Source organism: Strix aluco, chromosome 5 (assembly GCF_031877795.1).
Source record: "Strix aluco isolate bStrAlu1 chromosome 5, bStrAlu1.hap1, whole genome shotgun sequence".
NCBI lineage: Eukaryota > Metazoa > Chordata > Aves > Strigiformes > Strigidae > Strix > Strix aluco.
The window spans coordinates 75,419,001-75,439,343 of NC_133935.1; the positions used below are offsets into that span (position 1 = coordinate 75,419,001).

The 20,343-nt window shown below is 37.5% G+C and overlaps 1 protein-coding gene across 1 annotated transcript in view; it reads right to left on the bottom strand.

Moving 5' to 3' along the window:
• FAM185A (family with sequence similarity 185 member A) overlaps window positions 1-20,343 on the bottom strand; it is a 46,867-nt gene that overhangs the window by 25,359 nt on the left and 1,165 nt on the right. Inside the window, exons 2-4 of the mRNA XM_074827872.1 lie at window positions 13,937-14,046; window positions 8,678-8,770; window positions 3,178-3,316 (exon numbers count right to left, since the gene is read on the bottom strand). Coding sequence (XP_074683973.1) covers window positions 3,178-3,316; window positions 8,678-8,770; window positions 13,937-14,046 — 342 coding nt within the window. The remainder of the gene's footprint in view (window positions 1-3,177; window positions 3,317-8,677; window positions 8,771-13,936; window positions 14,047-20,343) is intronic.

Below are 20,343 nucleotides of genomic sequence, written 5' to 3' on the forward strand. Positions count from 1 at the left end.
CCTAAAAAGGAACAAAATAAAATTAATTTCTACAATTCCACTTTATATACAGTGAAATCCAGAAACATTAGCAGAAATTTAATGGAATATACTTTGGTATATCAGATTCTTTTCAGAAGGGATTATAGAATGCTAAGCTCAAGTATTATACCATACTACCTTTGAAACATTGCAAATTTTCTACTCGTCTTATTCAGGCCACTGACAGGACAAAGCAGCTATATATTCACCTTTTCCTATATATTACTTAGTGTAAATACATAAAATAACTTCAATAACCATGTTTTCCAGTGTGATTCCCTCACATAATGAAATAGTTGCTAGACTATGAAAGAAGAAAAGGTTAAAAGCAAATATAAAGCCCTGCACATGAGTCTCATCCACCCTGTAAAGCAGTAAAAATTGAGTAGTGACTGTTTGCAAAAAAGCTTTGCAGGTAAGGACCTGGGCATCTTGATGGACACCAACTTCAGTATGAGTCATTAAAGAAGGTCAACTGCATACTGAGCTATATGATTAAGCAGGTAAAGGCCTCTTGTGAGACTGCATTTGGACTGTTGTGTCCAATTTTGGCCTTCCCAGTCAAGAAAGACACTGATGTACTGAAGTGAGGCCAGAGAACAGTATTGAGAAGATTAGGGGCCCAAAGCACACTACAGATGCTCAGAAAGTTGGGCTTGTTTTGCTTTAAAAGGAGAAGGCTGAGGAAGAATCTGTTGTGGTCATCAACTACCTAATGGGAGGGTATAGAAAAGACAGACTCTTCTCATGGTGATGCAGCAAGAAGAAGGGATAACAGTTACAAGTTGCCATAATGGAAACTATGATAAAAAAACAAAAGAGGAAAGCCTTTTTTCCCACCAGAAGGGTAATTCAAGACTGGAACAAGTCATCCAGAAAGGTCATGCAATCTCCATCCTTGAGAATATTGAAAGCTCAACCAGACAAGGCCATGAGCAAGTTCACTCTAATTGAGCCCACTTTAAGCATTAGTTTGGACTAGATGTCAAATTCCTTTCCAACTGAAACTATTTTGTGAATAAAACAAATCAATAATTAATGCAACTCAACCCAAGACTTTGGCACAGTTGCAAAGAGGGGTTTCCTTCTTCTCCTACATGCCCCTCTGTGGAGAGGTTTCACGGTAACGTTACTGCCCCTTGGATAAAGTAGCACATTTCTCAGTCTCAGAGCTGTTGACCTTTTGTTTTTCAAGTGTCAACTCGAGAGCTCAGTGGCACCCAACATGTCTAATGCCTGTTACAGAAGCTGGTGAAAATGACTCAAAACCAATTTATTCAAAATAATGCATTATTCATTTGCCATAAAAGTATGAAGCATGCAAAAGAGCAATTAAGAAAGCCTGGGCACTGACAGCATTGGAATTGTACAGCCCAAGATTCAATTACAAAATGAGTCTCAGGCAGGTCTGTAAAGTTTGTGTTGCCCTGACTTCAAAGTTCTCAGTGCAAAAGCTATGAAGTCTAGCTCAGCGCTGTGCACAGATGTGCTGATTTTATGGCAACTCTAGTATCAGCACACTATCAGCTATAGCAAAATAGGGGCTTAACTGCCCAAGAAACAATCTGTTCAAGAGTTTACAAACAAAACTACTACTAAAATTGAGCTACCTCATGAGCAAAGACTAGAAGTGAAAGTATTTTCTAACGTAAAATTATAATAGTTTATCTTTTCCACTAATATCTATGGTTTTGTATGTATATATGTATATGCAATATAATATTTTAAAATACTTTAAAAGTATTTGCTCTTATTATTAAAACATGATTGAGGAGTATCATGTTTTACAGAAAACATTTTTCTGAAAGAATAGACTAGAATTACCAAGCAAATGTTAGTGTGCAATTGTTTTTAAAAGATACACCTAAAATAACGTTAGGTGTTCCAGACCTATTTAGTAGAGCTCAAAAATAATCCTGAAATAATGCAAGAAATGTCTTTATAATTTGGATACAATTCTATTTGTTTTCACATTGTTCTTCAGCTAAATAACAGTGAGGCATTACTAAGGAAGTAAGTCACTAACTACAGCAGTTATTTCATTTTTGTACCAAGAAAACAAAAATAAACTTTTGGATGTGCAGAGAGGCATGAACACATTCACAAACTGATTATTCCACAGTATCATTATATCGGTTTGAAGTTAAAAAAAAAACCAAACCAAAACAAAGCAAAACAGCTTATCAGACAGAAGTACCAGTAACAACAAGAAAAAAAAAGTCTTATTTCAGACTATGCATGCTGAAGTGAACTTTACCTAACATGTTTAGAAAGCATTCTTAAAATTACTATAAATCAACAAAGGAGTTGCTCCTTTAAGAAAGAAATAAGAGTAATTTCTCAAACAAGATGACAACACAAAATTGCTAAGAAATTGCAGCAAGTTGTTTACAAGACATATAGCTGGAAATCTGGAACTCTGACTTGAGTAATTTTCACTCTTTGTACATCCTCCAGTTTGTTTTACTTAATGTTAAATCACCACAAATACATTACAGAACAGCCAGAATTCAGTGGGAATTTTTTTAAACTAGAAAACCACATCAGATTCCGACCTTGACTACTGTTTATGTAAAAGACAATTAATTTTAGTTCTAGGTGAAGGACATTAAAGGGTGGAAGGACTGGAGACTTTTTTCTCCCCCAAAGAACAGGAACTGTCACCACTCTTAGTATAGTGTGCTAGCACACACACACAGCCTATGCTAAAAGCTTTCTGCTAAAAGCTTCTAAACATGACCGAGTTCTACCATAGCAGATGCTGTAAGAGTTAGTTCTATGAAGAAAATAAGCATGGAGAGAGGGAAGAGAAGCCTCTTTACTACTTTTAGTATTATTTTCATTTCTGAATTTTAAAATATTTTGACATCCTTAGTATGTGTGATGCTTCCTTCCTATAATACACACTTTTTGCTATTTCACAAGTGTGCTTATAAAACTGTTTTTAAAAATAAATACAGTATGCTATATGGTAAGTTAATTCTCATCAATTCCATCTCTAACAAATACAGAACTGTTTTGTTCATATACTGTGCACAGATGATTTAGTGATAACCTACAGCATTAGTCCATTCATTAATGTGCACATTATTGATACCTTCAAAGCAGCTAAGTTTGTGACACTATCTTCCTAATGATGTGACAATATTTCCTTACCATGAATACTTCCCAGCAGAATATCACCACCTACTGAAGACAGAGATGATGATTCTGCATAGAGATACTTAGTTTTCAGCAGCCCATCTTCAGTAGATATGTTGATGGATGTCCCCTGCAGCTTCTCTATATTCACACTCTAAGAGAAATAAACTTAAATAAACATAATGGAAAACTTGTCATCACAGTTTGAAAAAGCAGAGGGAAGCAACAGTTTTAAGAGGCAAAACAAATGGAAAGCAGTTGTTGGTGCAGAGCAAAGGGAATCAAGTTCTTGGTTAAAAGCTACACAAGACAGGGAGAAAAAACCTTTTCATCCAAGAGCTCTGACCAACAAGTTAATAATTCTTTACAACATTCCTATGAATTATTACATTCATCATACAGGTGAAGAACCCAAATAGTCATAAACAAATGAAAGAAAAACTTGATTTATTTTTAAAAAACAAACTTAATTTTGAAAAGTAAAAAGGATTATTTTTAATTATGAAGAATTAACGTTCATCCAGCATTATGACACAAAAGTATTGGTAATCGGTTTTCTGCCACCACATACTGAAACATCCATTGTCTTTATTACATAGAGCTATTTATTCAGATTTTTAACTGGCTCACTTTGTAGATACAGCTTTAGTAAAGGTTTGCAAAATAGCCACAGCTGCTCTTTTTCTCAGTATAATTGTTCATATTACCTCAGTTAATCAGGCCCCTATTCTTGGACTGAAACCTCAAGCTATACAAAGCCTTGAAACAGGAGGGATAAGATCTCCATTTCTACTTCTTTTCAGTAGAAATTGAGAGAAAGAGTAAGATTTGACAAGTTGCACTGTGGATACATTTGGGGAATAAAAGGTGATAGATGATATTTATGTACAAGTCACCAGTCGTGTGAGATAACCTACACCGATCTGAACAAAACAGATCACATGCTTGTGCAACTACCACATGCATTTAATTCTATTATTCCTCAGTTAAACTTGGTTTATGATGGAATCATGCAATAGTTCATATTTAACTCCCACTCAATTTGGTTTTATTTTACTTACACAGATTTTAAGCAAATTACACAAAATCCTCATTCATTACATGACATTATATATGGCCTTCTAGACCAAACTGTGCCTTACGTTGAATTATCTTTAAATCCACTTTGTCATTTCAGCATTGTCGTCTTGTGGAGAAAAGTTAATACAAAAAAATAAGTCTGCTGACCCTTCCAGTGTTATATAAAAAAATAAACTATGGATGAAGTAAGGTATTCTGACAAACAGCAACCAGTGTTGCACAAACTCTATGCTGTATTGTGTCCCAAATAGTGACCTAAAGAGGCTGGCTTAGTATGGACTACACAACAGGCAAATTATACTGTGACCTTACCAATCCATACCTACTGAGCTTTACACCATCCTTACACCTTAAATCATAAGACTACAGAATGGACTATTGCCTTTAAGACTTTTGACATGATACTACAATACAAAGTAGGTCTCCAAGAATGTAACAAGATACATTAACATTTAAGAAAATCTGGTGATCAAAGTGCTGTGCTAAAATTAGATACATGACAGTCAACATCTACAATTCCTGCAGGTGATGCTGCTTAGAACTGTGCTACAGCACCTAAGCATCAATAGTAAACAAACCCAATGATATTAAGGCATAATTTGTCACTACTGAAAGTGATAGCAATTCAGCCTTTCAATCTTTCAATACTTCTAACAAAACTCTAACAAGCAGAGACCTTAAATATAAGTTTACATTGCATCTGTCTTAATGTTTCCCACAGAGTACTCCACTACTCCTTCACCCAGGATGGCAAAGTGTAAATCTGCTGTGGTACATGCCCAAAGCAACGAGTAAAAGAAAAGCCACTGTTATTTTAGGTTCTACGATCTAAACCTGTACTGAAGAGGAGTTAAATGACTTGTAGCGAACCTTTCAAGTTTTAGGAGGGCCATGATTGCTATCATGCCAATGAAAATAGAGTGAGGCACACTTTAAGGGGAGGGGGAATAAAATAAAAAAGCCTGCATAGTTTGGGTGCAAATTGGCTGCCTTGTGGCATTCCTGGATGGGAAAATGAAAGCTCCAAAAGCTACATCTGTTACTATGGTATGCAAGTTTTGACTCTATTTAAATATTTATCTTATTTACATATTATGAAGTGCTTTATTATAAACAAGCTCACATACCAACTCATCTTATTTACCAGCCTCAAATACCTTTCTTAAAAATGCACAGCAATAAAAAGAGTTGTCTCAGCACATGATAAGAAGAAACACTGAGTCAGCTAGCTACTGTAAAAAAATAAACCAAAGCCTACCAACACAATGAACATTTGTTTCAGAATAAACCAATTTGGTGGTTGGGGGAGGAAATCAGACTGCTCAAGTATAAGACTAAAAAAGTATTCTAGATAGGGAAAGCATAAAGAAAAGGATTACTTTTTACTGAGACTAAATATGTTTCCAATCCCAAATTCTTTAACTTGTATGAATTTTTGGCAGACCATAGATGTTTGGCTCTGCTAAATAAGTGCTACGGGAAAGTCCCCATGGCACAGATTAGCTAATGACTCCCCAGGCAAAAAAATTTGATTACTTTTGTCCATTGAACCATCAGGTTTTCTGGAAAAATTCCTTCCCTTGAGAGTACAGCCTTGGGAGTTGCAGTTACTAAGACTGACCACTGGCTCAAGTTCCACCAGCTTCTTACCCTTTAAAGAAAAGGTGTCACTATCTTCATAAATCAGACTAAGAATGTTTTGCACCTGAACACATTTTCTATATGAAAACTAGCATCTTGCTATGTTTAAATATGACAAAAAACTTCCCCACGTATTCCTCTTCTTGGCCTTCCTTTTCAAGCTATCCTTCCTCAACCATCTTACTAGTGTCTTCTCCATTTTTCCCCCTTAAAAATATTCTCTGTTTCTCAAGTGCTTAGTCTTTTACCACATCCTTTCCCTCCCCACCTCCAGGAGGGGGCTGGAAATGCTGACAGAGCCATAATTACATAATGATGACTACAACTGATGGAAGAAACATCTCATACAAACACACACTGGAGATGTGAGACTGACTGATTATTAACAGAAGAGGCCAATTGAGAAAAGAAATCTCACACTGTCCTTGCTAAGTACACAAAGTTTGTTAATGAGAAGTTCAATAACAAAAGCCAAAAGTGTTCCATAGCTGTAAATTCCTGTTAAAATGACTCACTTCACTCAAGTTACTACAGCTTTACAACTGTGACTTCTAGCAATATTACAGACTATGTAAATATTTATGATCACAAAGATGCACTTCAACTTAATCTGCATGGAGTTTGTTTTATTGTTTCAGGTCAGTGTCTGAAAAAAGATTTTTAAACAGCACTTAAAGACTCAACACAATTACGTTTCTCATTTTCATAACTGTATTTTCACATAGATACAGAGCTAATTATTTTTCCATCCACTTGTTTTTATCAACTTCAAATAGAATCTTGCTGGTGTTAACTCCACGGACTGCACTGGTGTAACAAACTAGTTTGGAACAAATGACTAAGCCGCACAACTCCAAAATACCACGACCACGCTACTATGTTGTGAACAGCATGAATCTACAGCAGTCAAAGCACTGTCTAGACTACAGTCCATCTTACTCACTGGTAGAAAGCAAGGATCCCAGTTTCCAAATGCTTCCAACAGAAGCCCTCTGCAGGAAGATGGATGACACATCAACAAAGCTGTAAACTACCTCTGCACTATTCCACCCCCTGTGGCTGCTCATGGCTTAGGATGGATCCCAACTCCACTAACTAGTAATAGTCCCAAGGGAACTGCAGACTAATTAGCACTGATGAGTCCAACTGTGGCATCAACAGAGCATGTCACAGTCAGACCTTACCCACTCTGTTTTATGCTGGGAGGTCTTGCTGGGATGAAATAACGTTCATGAGGAAATATCAATCATAGAATCAGTTGGAAAAGACCTTTAAGATTGAGTCCAACCATAAATCTAGCACTGCCAAGTCCACCACTAAAACATGTCCTTAAGTGCCATGACTACACATCTTTTAAATACCTCCAGAGGTGGTGACTCAACCGCTTCCCTGTTCCAATGCTTGACAACCCTTTCAGTGAAAAAATTTTTCCTAATATCCAATCTAAACATCCCCCGGCACAGCTTGAAGCCTTTTACTCTTATCCTATCACTTGTTACTTGGGAAAAAAGAGACTGACACCACCCACCTTGCTACAACCTCCTTTCAGGTGGTTGTAGAGACTGGTAAGGTCTCCCCTGAGCCTCCTTTTCTCCAGGCTAAACAACCCTCAACAATAGTACAGATGCAGCACCTCTGGGCTCTTTTGTACATAAAAGGCAGGCTAGCATACACTACAAAGAAATGCAGGTAATTTAATGTTGACAGTTTTGGAAAAATTCAATGACAAGTTACTTAGTTTACAGCAGGACTTTAAGAACAGCTCACGGCTGACTAAGTAAGCGAACACACGATCTCAGAAGCTAATCTACAAGGTGTATAACAGTGCTGAATGACACTTCACATAAGTGATTTCGGACTCCTAGAACTTAATAGCTTGGTCTCAATTCTATCCTTGGCTAGGGAGAGCTACCTGCACTCTTTCCAGTTCTTCCCCATGCTGCTGGTTTTAAGGATACCTACTGATTCTGACAGTACTGCATGCATTTAAGCTACTTCCAGACTTGGCTTGGCTCCACATGTTCAATATAGCAATGCTTCAGGTCTAATGAATCCAGTTGCACAGAAATTATGATGCCTAAACATTCAAGTTGAACCTAAAACCAGACTGGATGTGAGAACTGTAGTATTATGTAAGGGAGCCTAGCTCTACATTATTTTAAATAATGAAGAAATGACTACTTATGGCAAGAACCAAAATGAGATTAGAGTAGTATGAGGTTTGTCTCATACTGCCATCTGCTGAAAAAAACCCAAGCTACTCTCTATGAAACTTTTCTTGTTCATGATTCTTCTCACTGCATCTCATAACAAGATTACATGTGACTATTTCCTCAACTGCAAAGAAATATACAAAACCATCTACTCTTCCATTCCTACAACTATATAATGCCAGAAGTGTACAGCATGTATAGATATCAAGCCACTATTCATGAGACACTAAAATAAACTCACAGGCCTACTGCAGAATCCAGGTGCCTAGATATCAGCCAAGTAAAAAGTTTAAGAGCGTTGAGGGTCTGTATAATTACAGCTGATGAGTTGTACCAGCTAGCACAACCTCTGTGCTGATGGAATGATAACATGCTTATTACTGCTCTTTCTGTGGAGCCTGTTTACTAATCCAAATCAAGCATAAGACAGTATAATTAAACTGACAAATGTAAGTTAACAGTGAAATCAATCTACCAATGAGGGTCATTAAATATCCCTCAGCACATTCTTCAAAATTTGGTCATTTTGCAACAGACAAGCTGAAAAAGCCATTGTAGAGAAAGTTTTACTTCTTACTTACACCCTTCTCTGTTGCACGAATATCTGTATTTCCATAAAGTGTTCCAAGACCAATTACTTTGCCACCGTTTGTTCGTATATCAATTTTATGGCTCTGAAAAAAAGTTTAAAAAACATATGGTTAGGATAATCGTAATTAGAAAACAAGTTATCTTGTTTTTCAAGCTGTACCCCAATAACTATCTTGGATCACAAACTTCTAATTTACTGTGAAGATTTCTTCTCAAGTGGTTGCCACATGTGCTGTTTATTTCCAGTGGAGCCAAACTCAAAACAAGTTACCTTTCTTTGTAATCAGAAACACAAGAGGAAAAGAAAGATACTGAGGAACCCTTTACTCTCAATACAGGTGGGGGTTTTTTGTTTTGTTTTTGGCAACTAGAAAAACATTCACTCCGTATATATTAAAATAAGCAGCAGGAGAAGAAAAATAGAATTTTGTATTTCATTTATACTCCTTCCAGAAACCAAGGTATGCATACACCCAGTGTTGCAGCAGGTAAGAAACAGGAGCTGGCAGTGAGAAACAAACTTGCAAACTGGAGCCTTCCAGTGACCTGAAACCTACAGTGTTATAGAACTCTGTAGGATAATTATACATACAAACAGACCACAGAGCTACTTACGCTTGGAGTAGTATGTACAGCTGTAAACTTCTATGGATGCATCCCAGTGCAAACCTTAGGCCTGCAAGTAGAACTAGATTCTACCGTGTTTCACTCCAACCAGATTCTCATTCAAATTAGGTATTTTGCATACATCTGCATATTAGTATCAAGTTTTTCACAAAGAAAACAGGTTTCAAGAAATGCTATAGCTCTCATACCATTCAGCTGCTGTATACAACTGACAAGAAAAAAATACAGAAATACACACAAGAAAGGATATGTAGCTAAATTATATTCAAAAGATCTACCAGAAATTAAAAAACTAATTTCACAAAGACAAAAAAAATGTAACAAAAACCCACGAAAATCCCAACCAAGTCTTAAGAGTAAAAAGCAAGCATTTGTAAGAAGGGAGAAGGGAAAAAAGAAAAATTTAAAAGTCAGATTTAAATAATCTAACTGTATTCATAAACTGTAACTTCAACAAACCTGAGTTTATGGATCTCAGCAGTAAAGCTCTTTTGCTTAAGTTCACTAGCATGAATGCTGGAATAACACAGAATTAAAAAAATATTCAGCATTTTTTATACTTAATGATGGGTAAGCTTGCCTTTTTTTCATACACATATATTTTGTTTTCCCATACCATCACCTTCATTTTCAGATTTATCCATTTATATTGACAAAATTATTATTCCTGTAGATGATATTTAATTTAGGACACCATCCATTAAATTTGACCATCAAGCATATCAGAAATATTTAAGGTATTTAGATTATTAAACACCTGCCTGGATAAGCCATAATAAATTGCATTAACTAGGTCTCATCAGATTAAAAAGTTTAAAAAATATGAAATCAGGTTTCCAACATGGAAAACCTGGACTTAGAGTGCTCCAACACATTTCTGATGAAACACCAAGAACCAGACATTTCATGGAGTTCCATAAGACATGAAGAACTCTAGAGCAGTGTATCTTAATGTTTCTGTACCTGAGTCTTGCTTCCTCCTCTCCATTTAAGAAGCTTGCCCACAGTAAAGTAAAATGCCCCTAACTTTAGACTACAGTAGTGCTTCAGATCTTTTAAAGGTTGTAAGAACTTGGCTGTTAAGCTTCTATTCGAATATAATAGATGATCGTCTCCACATACAGTAAACAGAATAAAATTACATTAGATGCTTCAGATTAATTATCTGATGATTCAGCCAGACATGACAGTTCTTTTGAGGCAATTACATTAGGCACATTATCAGAATAATGGTTAAAGAGCAAATCCTCCAAACACATAACTTCAGGAAAATATGGGGACTCATAAGATCAGAAGAACTACGGTATAGCAGTGACTTACCAGTATGGCCACCAATACTCAAGTAAAATAAAACTACAGCCTACACACGTATTTCTCCCTCCCCCATCCTTTTTGGGATAGAAAAAGCTTTGTTAAGGTATAGGTCCCTCCACCTTTTTTTCCCCAGAATTATTAGACTATCCCTATCCTCTTAAAAAAAAAAGCCAACCAGGCTTTCAGAGGTAGGTATCAATGGAGACATCTAACAGACATCAGGATTTGCTGAGAGAGGAAGCAAGTTTTAATGAAAAAGCTACTTAACCATTATGAGGGAATATTCCACTAGCTGAAAGAAGTACTGATTTGTCACAGGGCTTCTCCTAGAAAGGGAGAAAGGTTTGAGTAAAGAAGAGATAAAAGGCTGTCAAGGCCATGACAGATGCTAAAATAAAAACAGAAAAATATGTTCAGTTCAAAGAAAGGAAGGACAGTGGTGCAGGACTTTAACAGATCAGGCTCAGACATGATGTGTGGTGAGGAAGCATGGTAGGTCTTCCACTGATTGTGCCTGAGACACCTGGAAATTCTTGTTATCACTGGCACAGTCAAGGAGTCAGAAGTAATCATTGAACATAGAGACAAAATTAAAGGGTCTCCTTGGTCCCACTGCCACTGCTAAGCTGATGGACTGTAATAAACAGCAGAGAAAAAAATTAAAAAGAAACAACACTGCTTTCTCAATATAGAATTTGGGAGTAATTTATACTCCGAAGATGACCTAGAAGTCATAACTGTATTTTGGAATTACTGCTACTATCAGCTGACCTAGAGACTTGGAAGGGATAGGGTGAACTGGTCTTTAGCCAATTACAAAACAATACCAACAAAAAAAAAATCTCAATAAAACAACCCTCAACAAGTCTCACTGGCTGGATAATGCCTACCACACCAAAAGTACCAGTCAAAATCCATTAAAAAAAACTCATACAGAATACTCATCTTTTCTGTTCAATTACTAGCATGCATGCTTAAGGAAAGTAAATGCCAAATTTTTGTGTCTTCTGTAAAGACACCATACAGTCTACCAAAAATCGGCAAGTTTTTTGAATGACAAATTATACAAACAACTTCTTGCAGTCTGTGGCAAGTTAAGAGAAGTAGCAGTTGTGAAGCTGTTTGCTACTGCTCTTGAATAATCCCTACATGACTAGCATTTGCTAGTCAATGAGGTTTGTGGACAGCATGACAGTGAAGCAACATTAACCAGCTCTTTAATCCATCCATGGGAGGGCAGTATCACTTCAGTTCGCTCAGTAAAGCACATTCCCTTAAAGGAGAATTGGCTTTTGTGCTGCACTACAGAACCTAGTCTATCAGATTTTCAGTAGCTTTGAACCCAAAAGGTTAACAATTCTGCTTTTCTGCTAATACAGAGTATAATTCCTGAACCTGTATTAGCAAAATTGAGTTACAGCTGCCTTACAAGAACTACAGTGCTTCTTAAAAACAACATTAGACTAAACACTGACCGTACAACTAAGTGATAATGTAATTGGACAATTGTTTGTTCTTGCAAACACCTACATGATCAGTAATTTTAATTCAAAACCTTCGTCTCACTGCGTCAGAGTTAACAAAACCAAGAGTGGTCACACATCTTCTCTAGTACTGTATGTTGAAGCTGTCATAGTAACCAGCAAAGACAACCAATCATCCCTCACAACCCAGAAGAATACTTCGGATAATTATTTTGGTTAGAAAAACCCAGAAGCTTTATAAGCTACCAAAGCTTTATTTTAACAAGAGTTTCAGTTGAAATCTGCAGTCCTTTCTTGACTCTTTAAATTTTAAATGCCTTCTGGGACTAGGCCATTCCTCTCATCTCAGGCGTACAGGAGCAAAGAAGCTTTCTGTGGCCACCACTGTAGAGGACACGTTGAGGCTCATGCCCAGGGGGCAGACCACTTTCTACACTTCTAGTTTTTACTGACATTTTTGTCAATCAAGCAAGGATCAAAGTTAACAGAGGAAAAAAACAACACCAAGCTCCTCTGAACTATAATAAGGCTGTGGAAAAGCTGGTCTCAGAAGCCCCAAACTGGTGACTTTTCAGCCTTCTTTTCAGTTCATTAGAGAGCATTGTTTCATTGCTACTTGAAGTCTCAAGGAAAATAGAACTGACTTCTTAATTTTTAAAAATAAACATTTTTCACATCTCAGACTGTATATAAGACGCCCACAAAATGTTAGTTATCTTTCCTCAAAATCCTCTTTTTCCATGACATCACAAAAAATTCTTGACAGTTGTGATAGCATGCTGTGATTACTGTCACTATTGCTGGTCAAAACTACCTTGTTATTTCATACTATGTAGTTTCGCAAGTACTGCTGTTTGCTGTTATTATACAAGGTCATTTGTAACCAAAGCTTTAGACAGTAGTAACATATAGTACTATTATTTTTTTGTTAAGATTTTAGTTACATTTTTAAGAGTAATATGGTCAATTACACAGAATCTGGAAGATACAAGCTGTCTGTAGTTCACTGAATATGGAGTAAACCTATCTCTATTGCATATTAAATTTCCCCTTAAGTTCAGTTTCCCATATGTGTGCTATAAAATCACCTCTTACCACAGTAAAGAAACATGTTGAAAGATTTTTCATATCTCAAAATACTTAAATTTAGGCTTTTCAAATAGGGTAATTCCTTTCTTTTAAATTTATACCAATTCCTGCAGATACAATCTCAATTATTCAAGTGAGATTGATTCCAAACAGCACCTAAGTCAGATATACTTAATTTCTACAAATGTCTATGTCAGCAAACTTGAAGTCTTAAGATTGAAAAAACAAGGTCATGATCATGATATATACAGCATTTATCAGATACATTTCAGTTGGGTATTTCGGACATGTAATGTGTAACTTCTGACTGAAAATTAACCTAAAGAGTTTGCCAACAGCACTGATATATCAGAATTATGAAAAATGCAGGCAAAAAAACTAGAAGCAGCACACTGCAAAGTCCCAACTGAGCAAGTGTAACTGTTAATCTACTAAACAGGAAATCCCAGTCTGTGTTTTTCTGAGGGTCGAGGGCAGGTATCAGGCTTATTACTGTCACCATTTCTGCTGGCTTTGGCTATCAAAGGTACACGGACTTCTGACTCTGCATTATTTAGGGTTATTGACTCTGTGTTGTAATTGTTGTGCAATAAAGGTGAGGTGCTACACACAGAGTACACTTAGAAATATCAGAATACTTATCTCTAGAACTGGAATTTAAGTTTTTATACTACATTCCACCACACAATCCCTTTTAAAACACTGATGGAGTGGGGGAGGGAGGGTTCTTTGTACCTTTATTGACTGCAAGACACTAGTCCCCTTCTCCGTTTCTATTTTGCAGTTATCACATTCTATTTTCTGAATCTTCACGCAGCCAGTCCCTGATGTTTTGATATCCAAATCTAGAATTAAAAGAGTTTTATTAGCAACAGAATAAGAAAAGTCAGATTTATTTAACATAGTACTTGATCACTTTATGTAGTAACTACATACAATAGGGGAAAAAAAGCAGCTTCTTCTGAAGAACCTTCTTGAAAAGTTTGGCCACACACTTTCAACTGCATGACTAGTCACTATCAATAATTGACACAATTGACACTGAAAATTCTGTAAGCCTGTGTATAACCATCCAGCTTCAAGAGAGAACATTAAGAGGCAGCAGAGTGACTGTAACCTCTGGCAAGGAATCAGGGTGTGGTCCTTTAGTAAAGTTTTATCTTTTATATTTAACCCACTCCCAAACTCCACCTCCATCTCATAGCTACCCTAGTCAATTCTACTGAGACGTTTGGGTACCCTCGCATGGGTTTTGGGGTAGGAAGTTTGGCAGGCTGTCTGAGGCCACATGTAGAGTAATAAGATTCAACAGCACAAATACATAGATCTTGTTTAGAACTATGCTGCTTCAGCTAGCAAGCAGTGTAGCACAAAAAACAGGTATGGAAGAGTCTGCATGTGTCATTCCTCCCTAGCCTTCTGGAAGGCCTGACTTACCCCCTTGACATGAAGTAGCATGTTTGCCTCTAGTCTGAATCACCTCACATTACTGTTCATAGGCTCCCACAAAACAAAAGTCATGAGGTCTTGTAGATAACTCTGCTATCAAGGGAGTAATTTGTTTGTTTTGACAAAGCAGGGAAAGCCAAGAGGCAAAGATAAAGCATGTTACACCTTTGCCGCAAGAGTGCTAACTTATTGCCACAGTAAGCTAAGAGGTTAGATTTAGTGAAGGATGCAGGCTGTGTTCCAGGTAACAATTCCCTACGGAAGGGGGCTAGAAGAGGTGGACTAGATAGGCAGGTTTTCCAGAAAGCTGTTTTATTTGCAGATATTATTTTCTTAGCCTCTTCATGGAAGACTTGCAAGAAAAAAATCTGTGACCAAGATTTTAATCAAACTGTATGTTTCTTAAATTTAAAGTAAACTCTAAGAGAGGCTTTGAGGCATATAAAAGCAAAAAACCTGGCAAACTGGACTGGTGACTATTAATCAGAGGCTTGAGGGCAAGCACCACAAGGTTTTGTGTTAGTAAAGCCTAGTCATTTTCTCCACACTACAGAAATATCTGAGTGGTATCTAAACTATTTCAAATTTGATTGATGCTGATCTACAGGTCCTGAAGTTGTTGAGACAGGCAGACAAAACTTTTCCATAACGTCTTACTTCTCAGGGAACTGTTGGGTTGTTTAAACACAGTTCCCAGAGAGACACAAATAGAGGCACTCTCCAAAGATCTAAGCTCAAAGCAGTATGCCCCTGCACAGCACAAATCTGGAGAGTTCAGGAAGAAAACTATTATTTTTGAAATACAAGCTTTCTCGCTCAAAACCGCTCAGTTCACCCACTAGAAAACTGCATGGGCCTTGGGAGGGTCTATGTCCAAGACTTCTGGTTTTTTGCTTTCAGAGAAGAGAGGTCCAAAAGCAAGTTGGCTTGTGCAAATCTTTGAATTCAATCCACTTGATAGCCTCTTGCCCTTATTGCTTCTGTCAAAAGGGTGGGGGAGGAAGGCTTAAGAGGAGTCAGTTTAGCCATGATACCAACTTACTTTTATATGAATAAGGTTAATAAAAACTTCTGATCCTGCAGGGCATAGTATGGACATTATTTGAAAGGTAGAATAGTGGTGTAATCCTAGATGTACTGAAGATGGGTGCCAAAAGACGACACAGAAGTCTGGCTGTTAAGAAACACCATGGATTCCTGGAAACAAGCTTTGTGCCTTGATCATTTGCAGAGTCACCAGCGCTTTGCGAGCCTTGGTATAGCAAAAATTAGTGTACAACAAATGAAATCCCTCTGTCTCAGAAATAGGCTTCCTGAAGCAATAAGTGACTCTACAAAGAGGTAGGCTAAGAGCTGGATAATAGTGCTAACAAAATTTGAACAAGCAAGGAGGAACAGGATACAGCCTGTTTCAGTGCCAAAGCTCCAAAAATAGCTAGTCTGATTCCTCCTTAGCAAAGCTGAGGGCTGAAGGCAACTTCAGTCACACAAACCTTGAAGGATGCATGAAGATCTTTGAGATGCAAAGGGCCTGTACTGGAAATAAAGGTACATAGGCTAAAAAAGACCCTTGGTATCAGAATGTAGGCAAGGGTATCCCAGAAACAGCACCTTAAGCTACAGTATTTGAAATAGACTGTAAAATACTAAAAGTGACTCTGCAGCCCTGAACCACTAGAAGTACTTCATGATGATCCACTTCTCTGTTCATAGAGGAAGCTTATCAGTAAGTGAGCATTCAGTCTGGGAAAAACTACTTATTGATGGCTACTCTGAGGCTGTGTATCTGCCACCCTTAGAAGTAGACACTGACGATCTTTTTTCAAACTCATTAATATGTTAAGACTTCAGAAACACACATGGTTGAAAACATTCACATCTGCTTTCTATTAACATTGACAAAAAACTAACACAGACCAAGAGGTCCCAGGAGCTTAGGTTCTCCCCTCACATAAGTAGGCAGAAAAATTGTTTAAGGGATACCATAAAATGATGTTGGTGATTCACCAAAATGCTCAAGATCCATTCAGTTTGCCTAGTTAAGTCCACAAGAATCTACAGTATTTAGCCAAAGAGGGAAGCAATCTCATGGGCTTAAATAAAACTGATGTGAAAGAACAAAGTTCTCCCATGGAGAGAACTGATTATAAAAAAAAAGAAAAATAATGATTAAAAAAAGCACAGCGGCTTATAAGTGAGCCTAGACTAGAAGTGCTTGATCCTGTGACAGAGGGAACAAAGTCTTGGTATTCTACTCAGTAAAGCTTGACCACCACTTCAAAACTTATGGTTCTCCTACTTGACTTTGGCATAGAAACCTCTGCTTGATTCACCAGGGGATAACACGGAAAAGCATTGGAACACCTTGTCAAAGGAGGTTGTGTAGTCATCATTCTTGGGTGTTTTCAAAACCAGACTGGATAAAGCCCTGAGCAGCTTCCTCTGACCTTGGAATTGACCCTGCTTTGAGCTGGAGGTTGAACTAGAAACCTTCTGAGATCCCATCCGATCCGAATTATCCTATGATTCTAATATATTATGTACCTACAAAAGCAAAACATAAGAACCACATGGGAAGACAGGACAGATGGTTCTCAAATTCTTGTTATGCAAGACCTCAGTTGAGTGTACCTCTGAGTACTCAGTCCACATACACTAACCAGAAATCAAAGAACTGGTTTCAGGTTTAATTAGCACGTGCAGTTTGATATGCCAAGACACAGGGTTTTCTCTGTGTGGAAAGACTCCAAACCTACAGCCATGTGCCTACGCTGTCTCTGGAATAAATAGCTAATATATACATGTGACCAGAAGGAAAATTAACTAGATTAAAGAGAAATTAATTGACATCTATCATTTGTGAAGGTTATATCAGATTTGTGTATGATACTGAACGACTATACACAGCGTTAACACTAGACACGAAGAAATAGAGGATCCTTAAGTAAGCAGCCCAGTAGGGCAACTACCAGCTGCCTTTGGTTTAAAATGTATATTTAACCTCACCATCTAGCATCTTCTGCACATGCTCTTCAGAGTCTAAGGACTTCTAGCTAACTTCGAGCTTAAGCTCCAACCTAAATTGCAAAAGCTGTTATGAAATGCTTTAACTTCCTAAATGAAGAAAGAAGCTAGAATACCGTAAAGTCATTCACATCAGCTTCTCAACTTCTTACAGAAGAGTGACAGAAAGATAGCTCAGATAAAACGGTCTAAACAGAACAAAATTAACATTCTCCTCAGATTCAAGGAAGGCCAGAGAAAACCCGAAGTACTTGCAGAGCACCAACAGCTTCTTTCTGATTTGAGATGTTTTTACAAGAGATAAGATCTCTTGCTTATGCAATGATGTTTAATGGATAATTCCTAATTAAAGGAATAACCCAAGCACCAACTACTACTCAGAGAACCCCAAAACCAAACCAGAGCTGAGAGGACACTTAAAGTAGAACCTCACTGAGAAGCGGCAATTCTACTTCACTGAGTACAAAAAAATATTTACGTTTTAGGAACTATATCTCCAGATATGCCTGGTTAACAGTATGAACAGATGTAATGCTAACACCATGCTGATTATGGGGCGACAAACAGCAACTAGTAGAATACAAGACTGTCCAGGGAACCTGAATTACATGAGGTTATCACAAACCCAAGTGGAACAGCTTGGAAGCCTACAAACTAATAAAGCCTATTTCAAGAAGGAAGACTGTAAGACAGTCTGCAAGGTTGGTTGACATTCAGAATATACTAAGAATCTCAAAGACAGGACAAAAGCTAGATGTTTTTCCTTCCATTAAACTGGATTCATTATTGAGACCTTTAGGAAGGTTCCCCACATTGAAATTCTTTATGAAGGCTGAGATTCTCCAATCTTAATACAATGAAATTTACACACATCTCACCCCCCCTGTCCCCCCAAGAGTCTGGAGTAACTCAAGAGATCCCTGGAAAAACTGTAATATTAGATTACTAACAGCTACAGTAATTAGACACACCTCGTACCAGAGAAATGAAGCGTAGTAAATGAGATGCTGGGTTTTGGTTTGATTGTCTGTAATCCTGGGACTGACTACATACAAGCCAAGGTAATCTTTGCACTTGCCAGGCAGGGGGAAAAAAAATAAAGAAAAACTGTAAGAATGTAACTGACAATTCTTAGTGAAGAGTCAATACTACAAAAGTCTCTTGGGTAATCCTGCTACAGTTCAGTGAAAGAATCAATGAATATATAGGTAAAAGTTTAAGAGAATGAACTTGGATTTTCAGATGTCTTTGACAATATCCTTAGCCCTATATTGCCTTTTAGCTGTAAACTATGCATCATCTTCACCACTGCATGATTTTAGAAATAAGCACAAATACTGAGGTTGAAAAGTTTCATCAACAACACTGAATTATTCAGACTAGTTAAAAACCCACTGACAAATTGCAAGAAGATTTTGGAGTCCCACATACTCAAATCATAAAATACAAGGAAATGAATAAATGGCATGCTTTGTGGGACTCTGCCAAGAGGCACAGAATTTGACAGGAAGCTCTCACACCAAAACTGTTCACACACGTAAGTGGACACTCAGAAGAGATCCACTGAGGGGCTGAGCTGTAACAGGCTCAGAAAATCCCCCAAGCTGAAAAGAGCTGACATCTAAGAGAACACTAAGATGAAATATCATTTATGTTTGTCCTGTTCTTACTTTCTGCTGATCATCTGTTTGACTAGTGCTGGAGACAGGACAGTGAGCTGGCTGGACTCACGGTACAAATCAGTACGGCCATTCTAACACACACCAAGTAAAGCACACTAAGGGCAGGGAGCCGGGGAAGCCCCTGGTTTTATTTACAGAATGTTTGTCTCTATGGTAGTTGTTAGGAAACAAAAGAGACCATAAGTTTTGGTAGATATATCTAAGAAACACCCATTCAGTTAACAACAGTGTTCCAAATAAAGAAAGAATTAAAGGGATGAGTAAGACTAGAAAATGAAAGAGAATACTGCTATGGTAAATCCACAGCACTTCTCCATTTTGAATGATACACAGTTCAGGTCCTTCTAAATGAAAACAAGAAAAAAACCAAACACAAAACCGAAAACCAACATAGAATTCAAGACACAGGAAAAAAAAGTAAGAGAAAATAAAAGGTGTGAATGTCTTTGCTGTAAGGGTTTGGAAAAGTGGTAACCAAGAGGATATGACACTATGCTGCACAAAAGTCATAGATAACATGCACGAAGCATAAGTAGAATGAGATTATTCACTATTTCTCACACCACAACTGCAGCAGAGCATCAAATGAAATAAAGTGGCGGTCTTGAACAACCACTTGAAGCAAATCAAAGGATCAGGTTTTTTGTACACCAAAAGGTTTTCCCAGCATGGTGAAGCTTATTTTGCACTGTAGAGACAATTGCACAAATCCACAGGAAAAAAACCACATCAATGACTAAACACAAATCTCTCTGGCTCAAGTACTCCCTAAACCTCTGCTCACTGAGGGGAATTATCCTAGCAAGCTTGCTCTTCTCCTTCCCTAAACTTAGAGCCGCTGTCAGTATTTGAGTCCTGCACAGATGTTTATTTGTTTCAGACACTACAGCTGCTCTCCCAAGTTGTTTGTAGGTTCCGTATCAGAAGCCCTGCACAGATTTTTGCCTCGTGCTCAAAAAGGTAATACAAGACTTGTCCGAGACACGG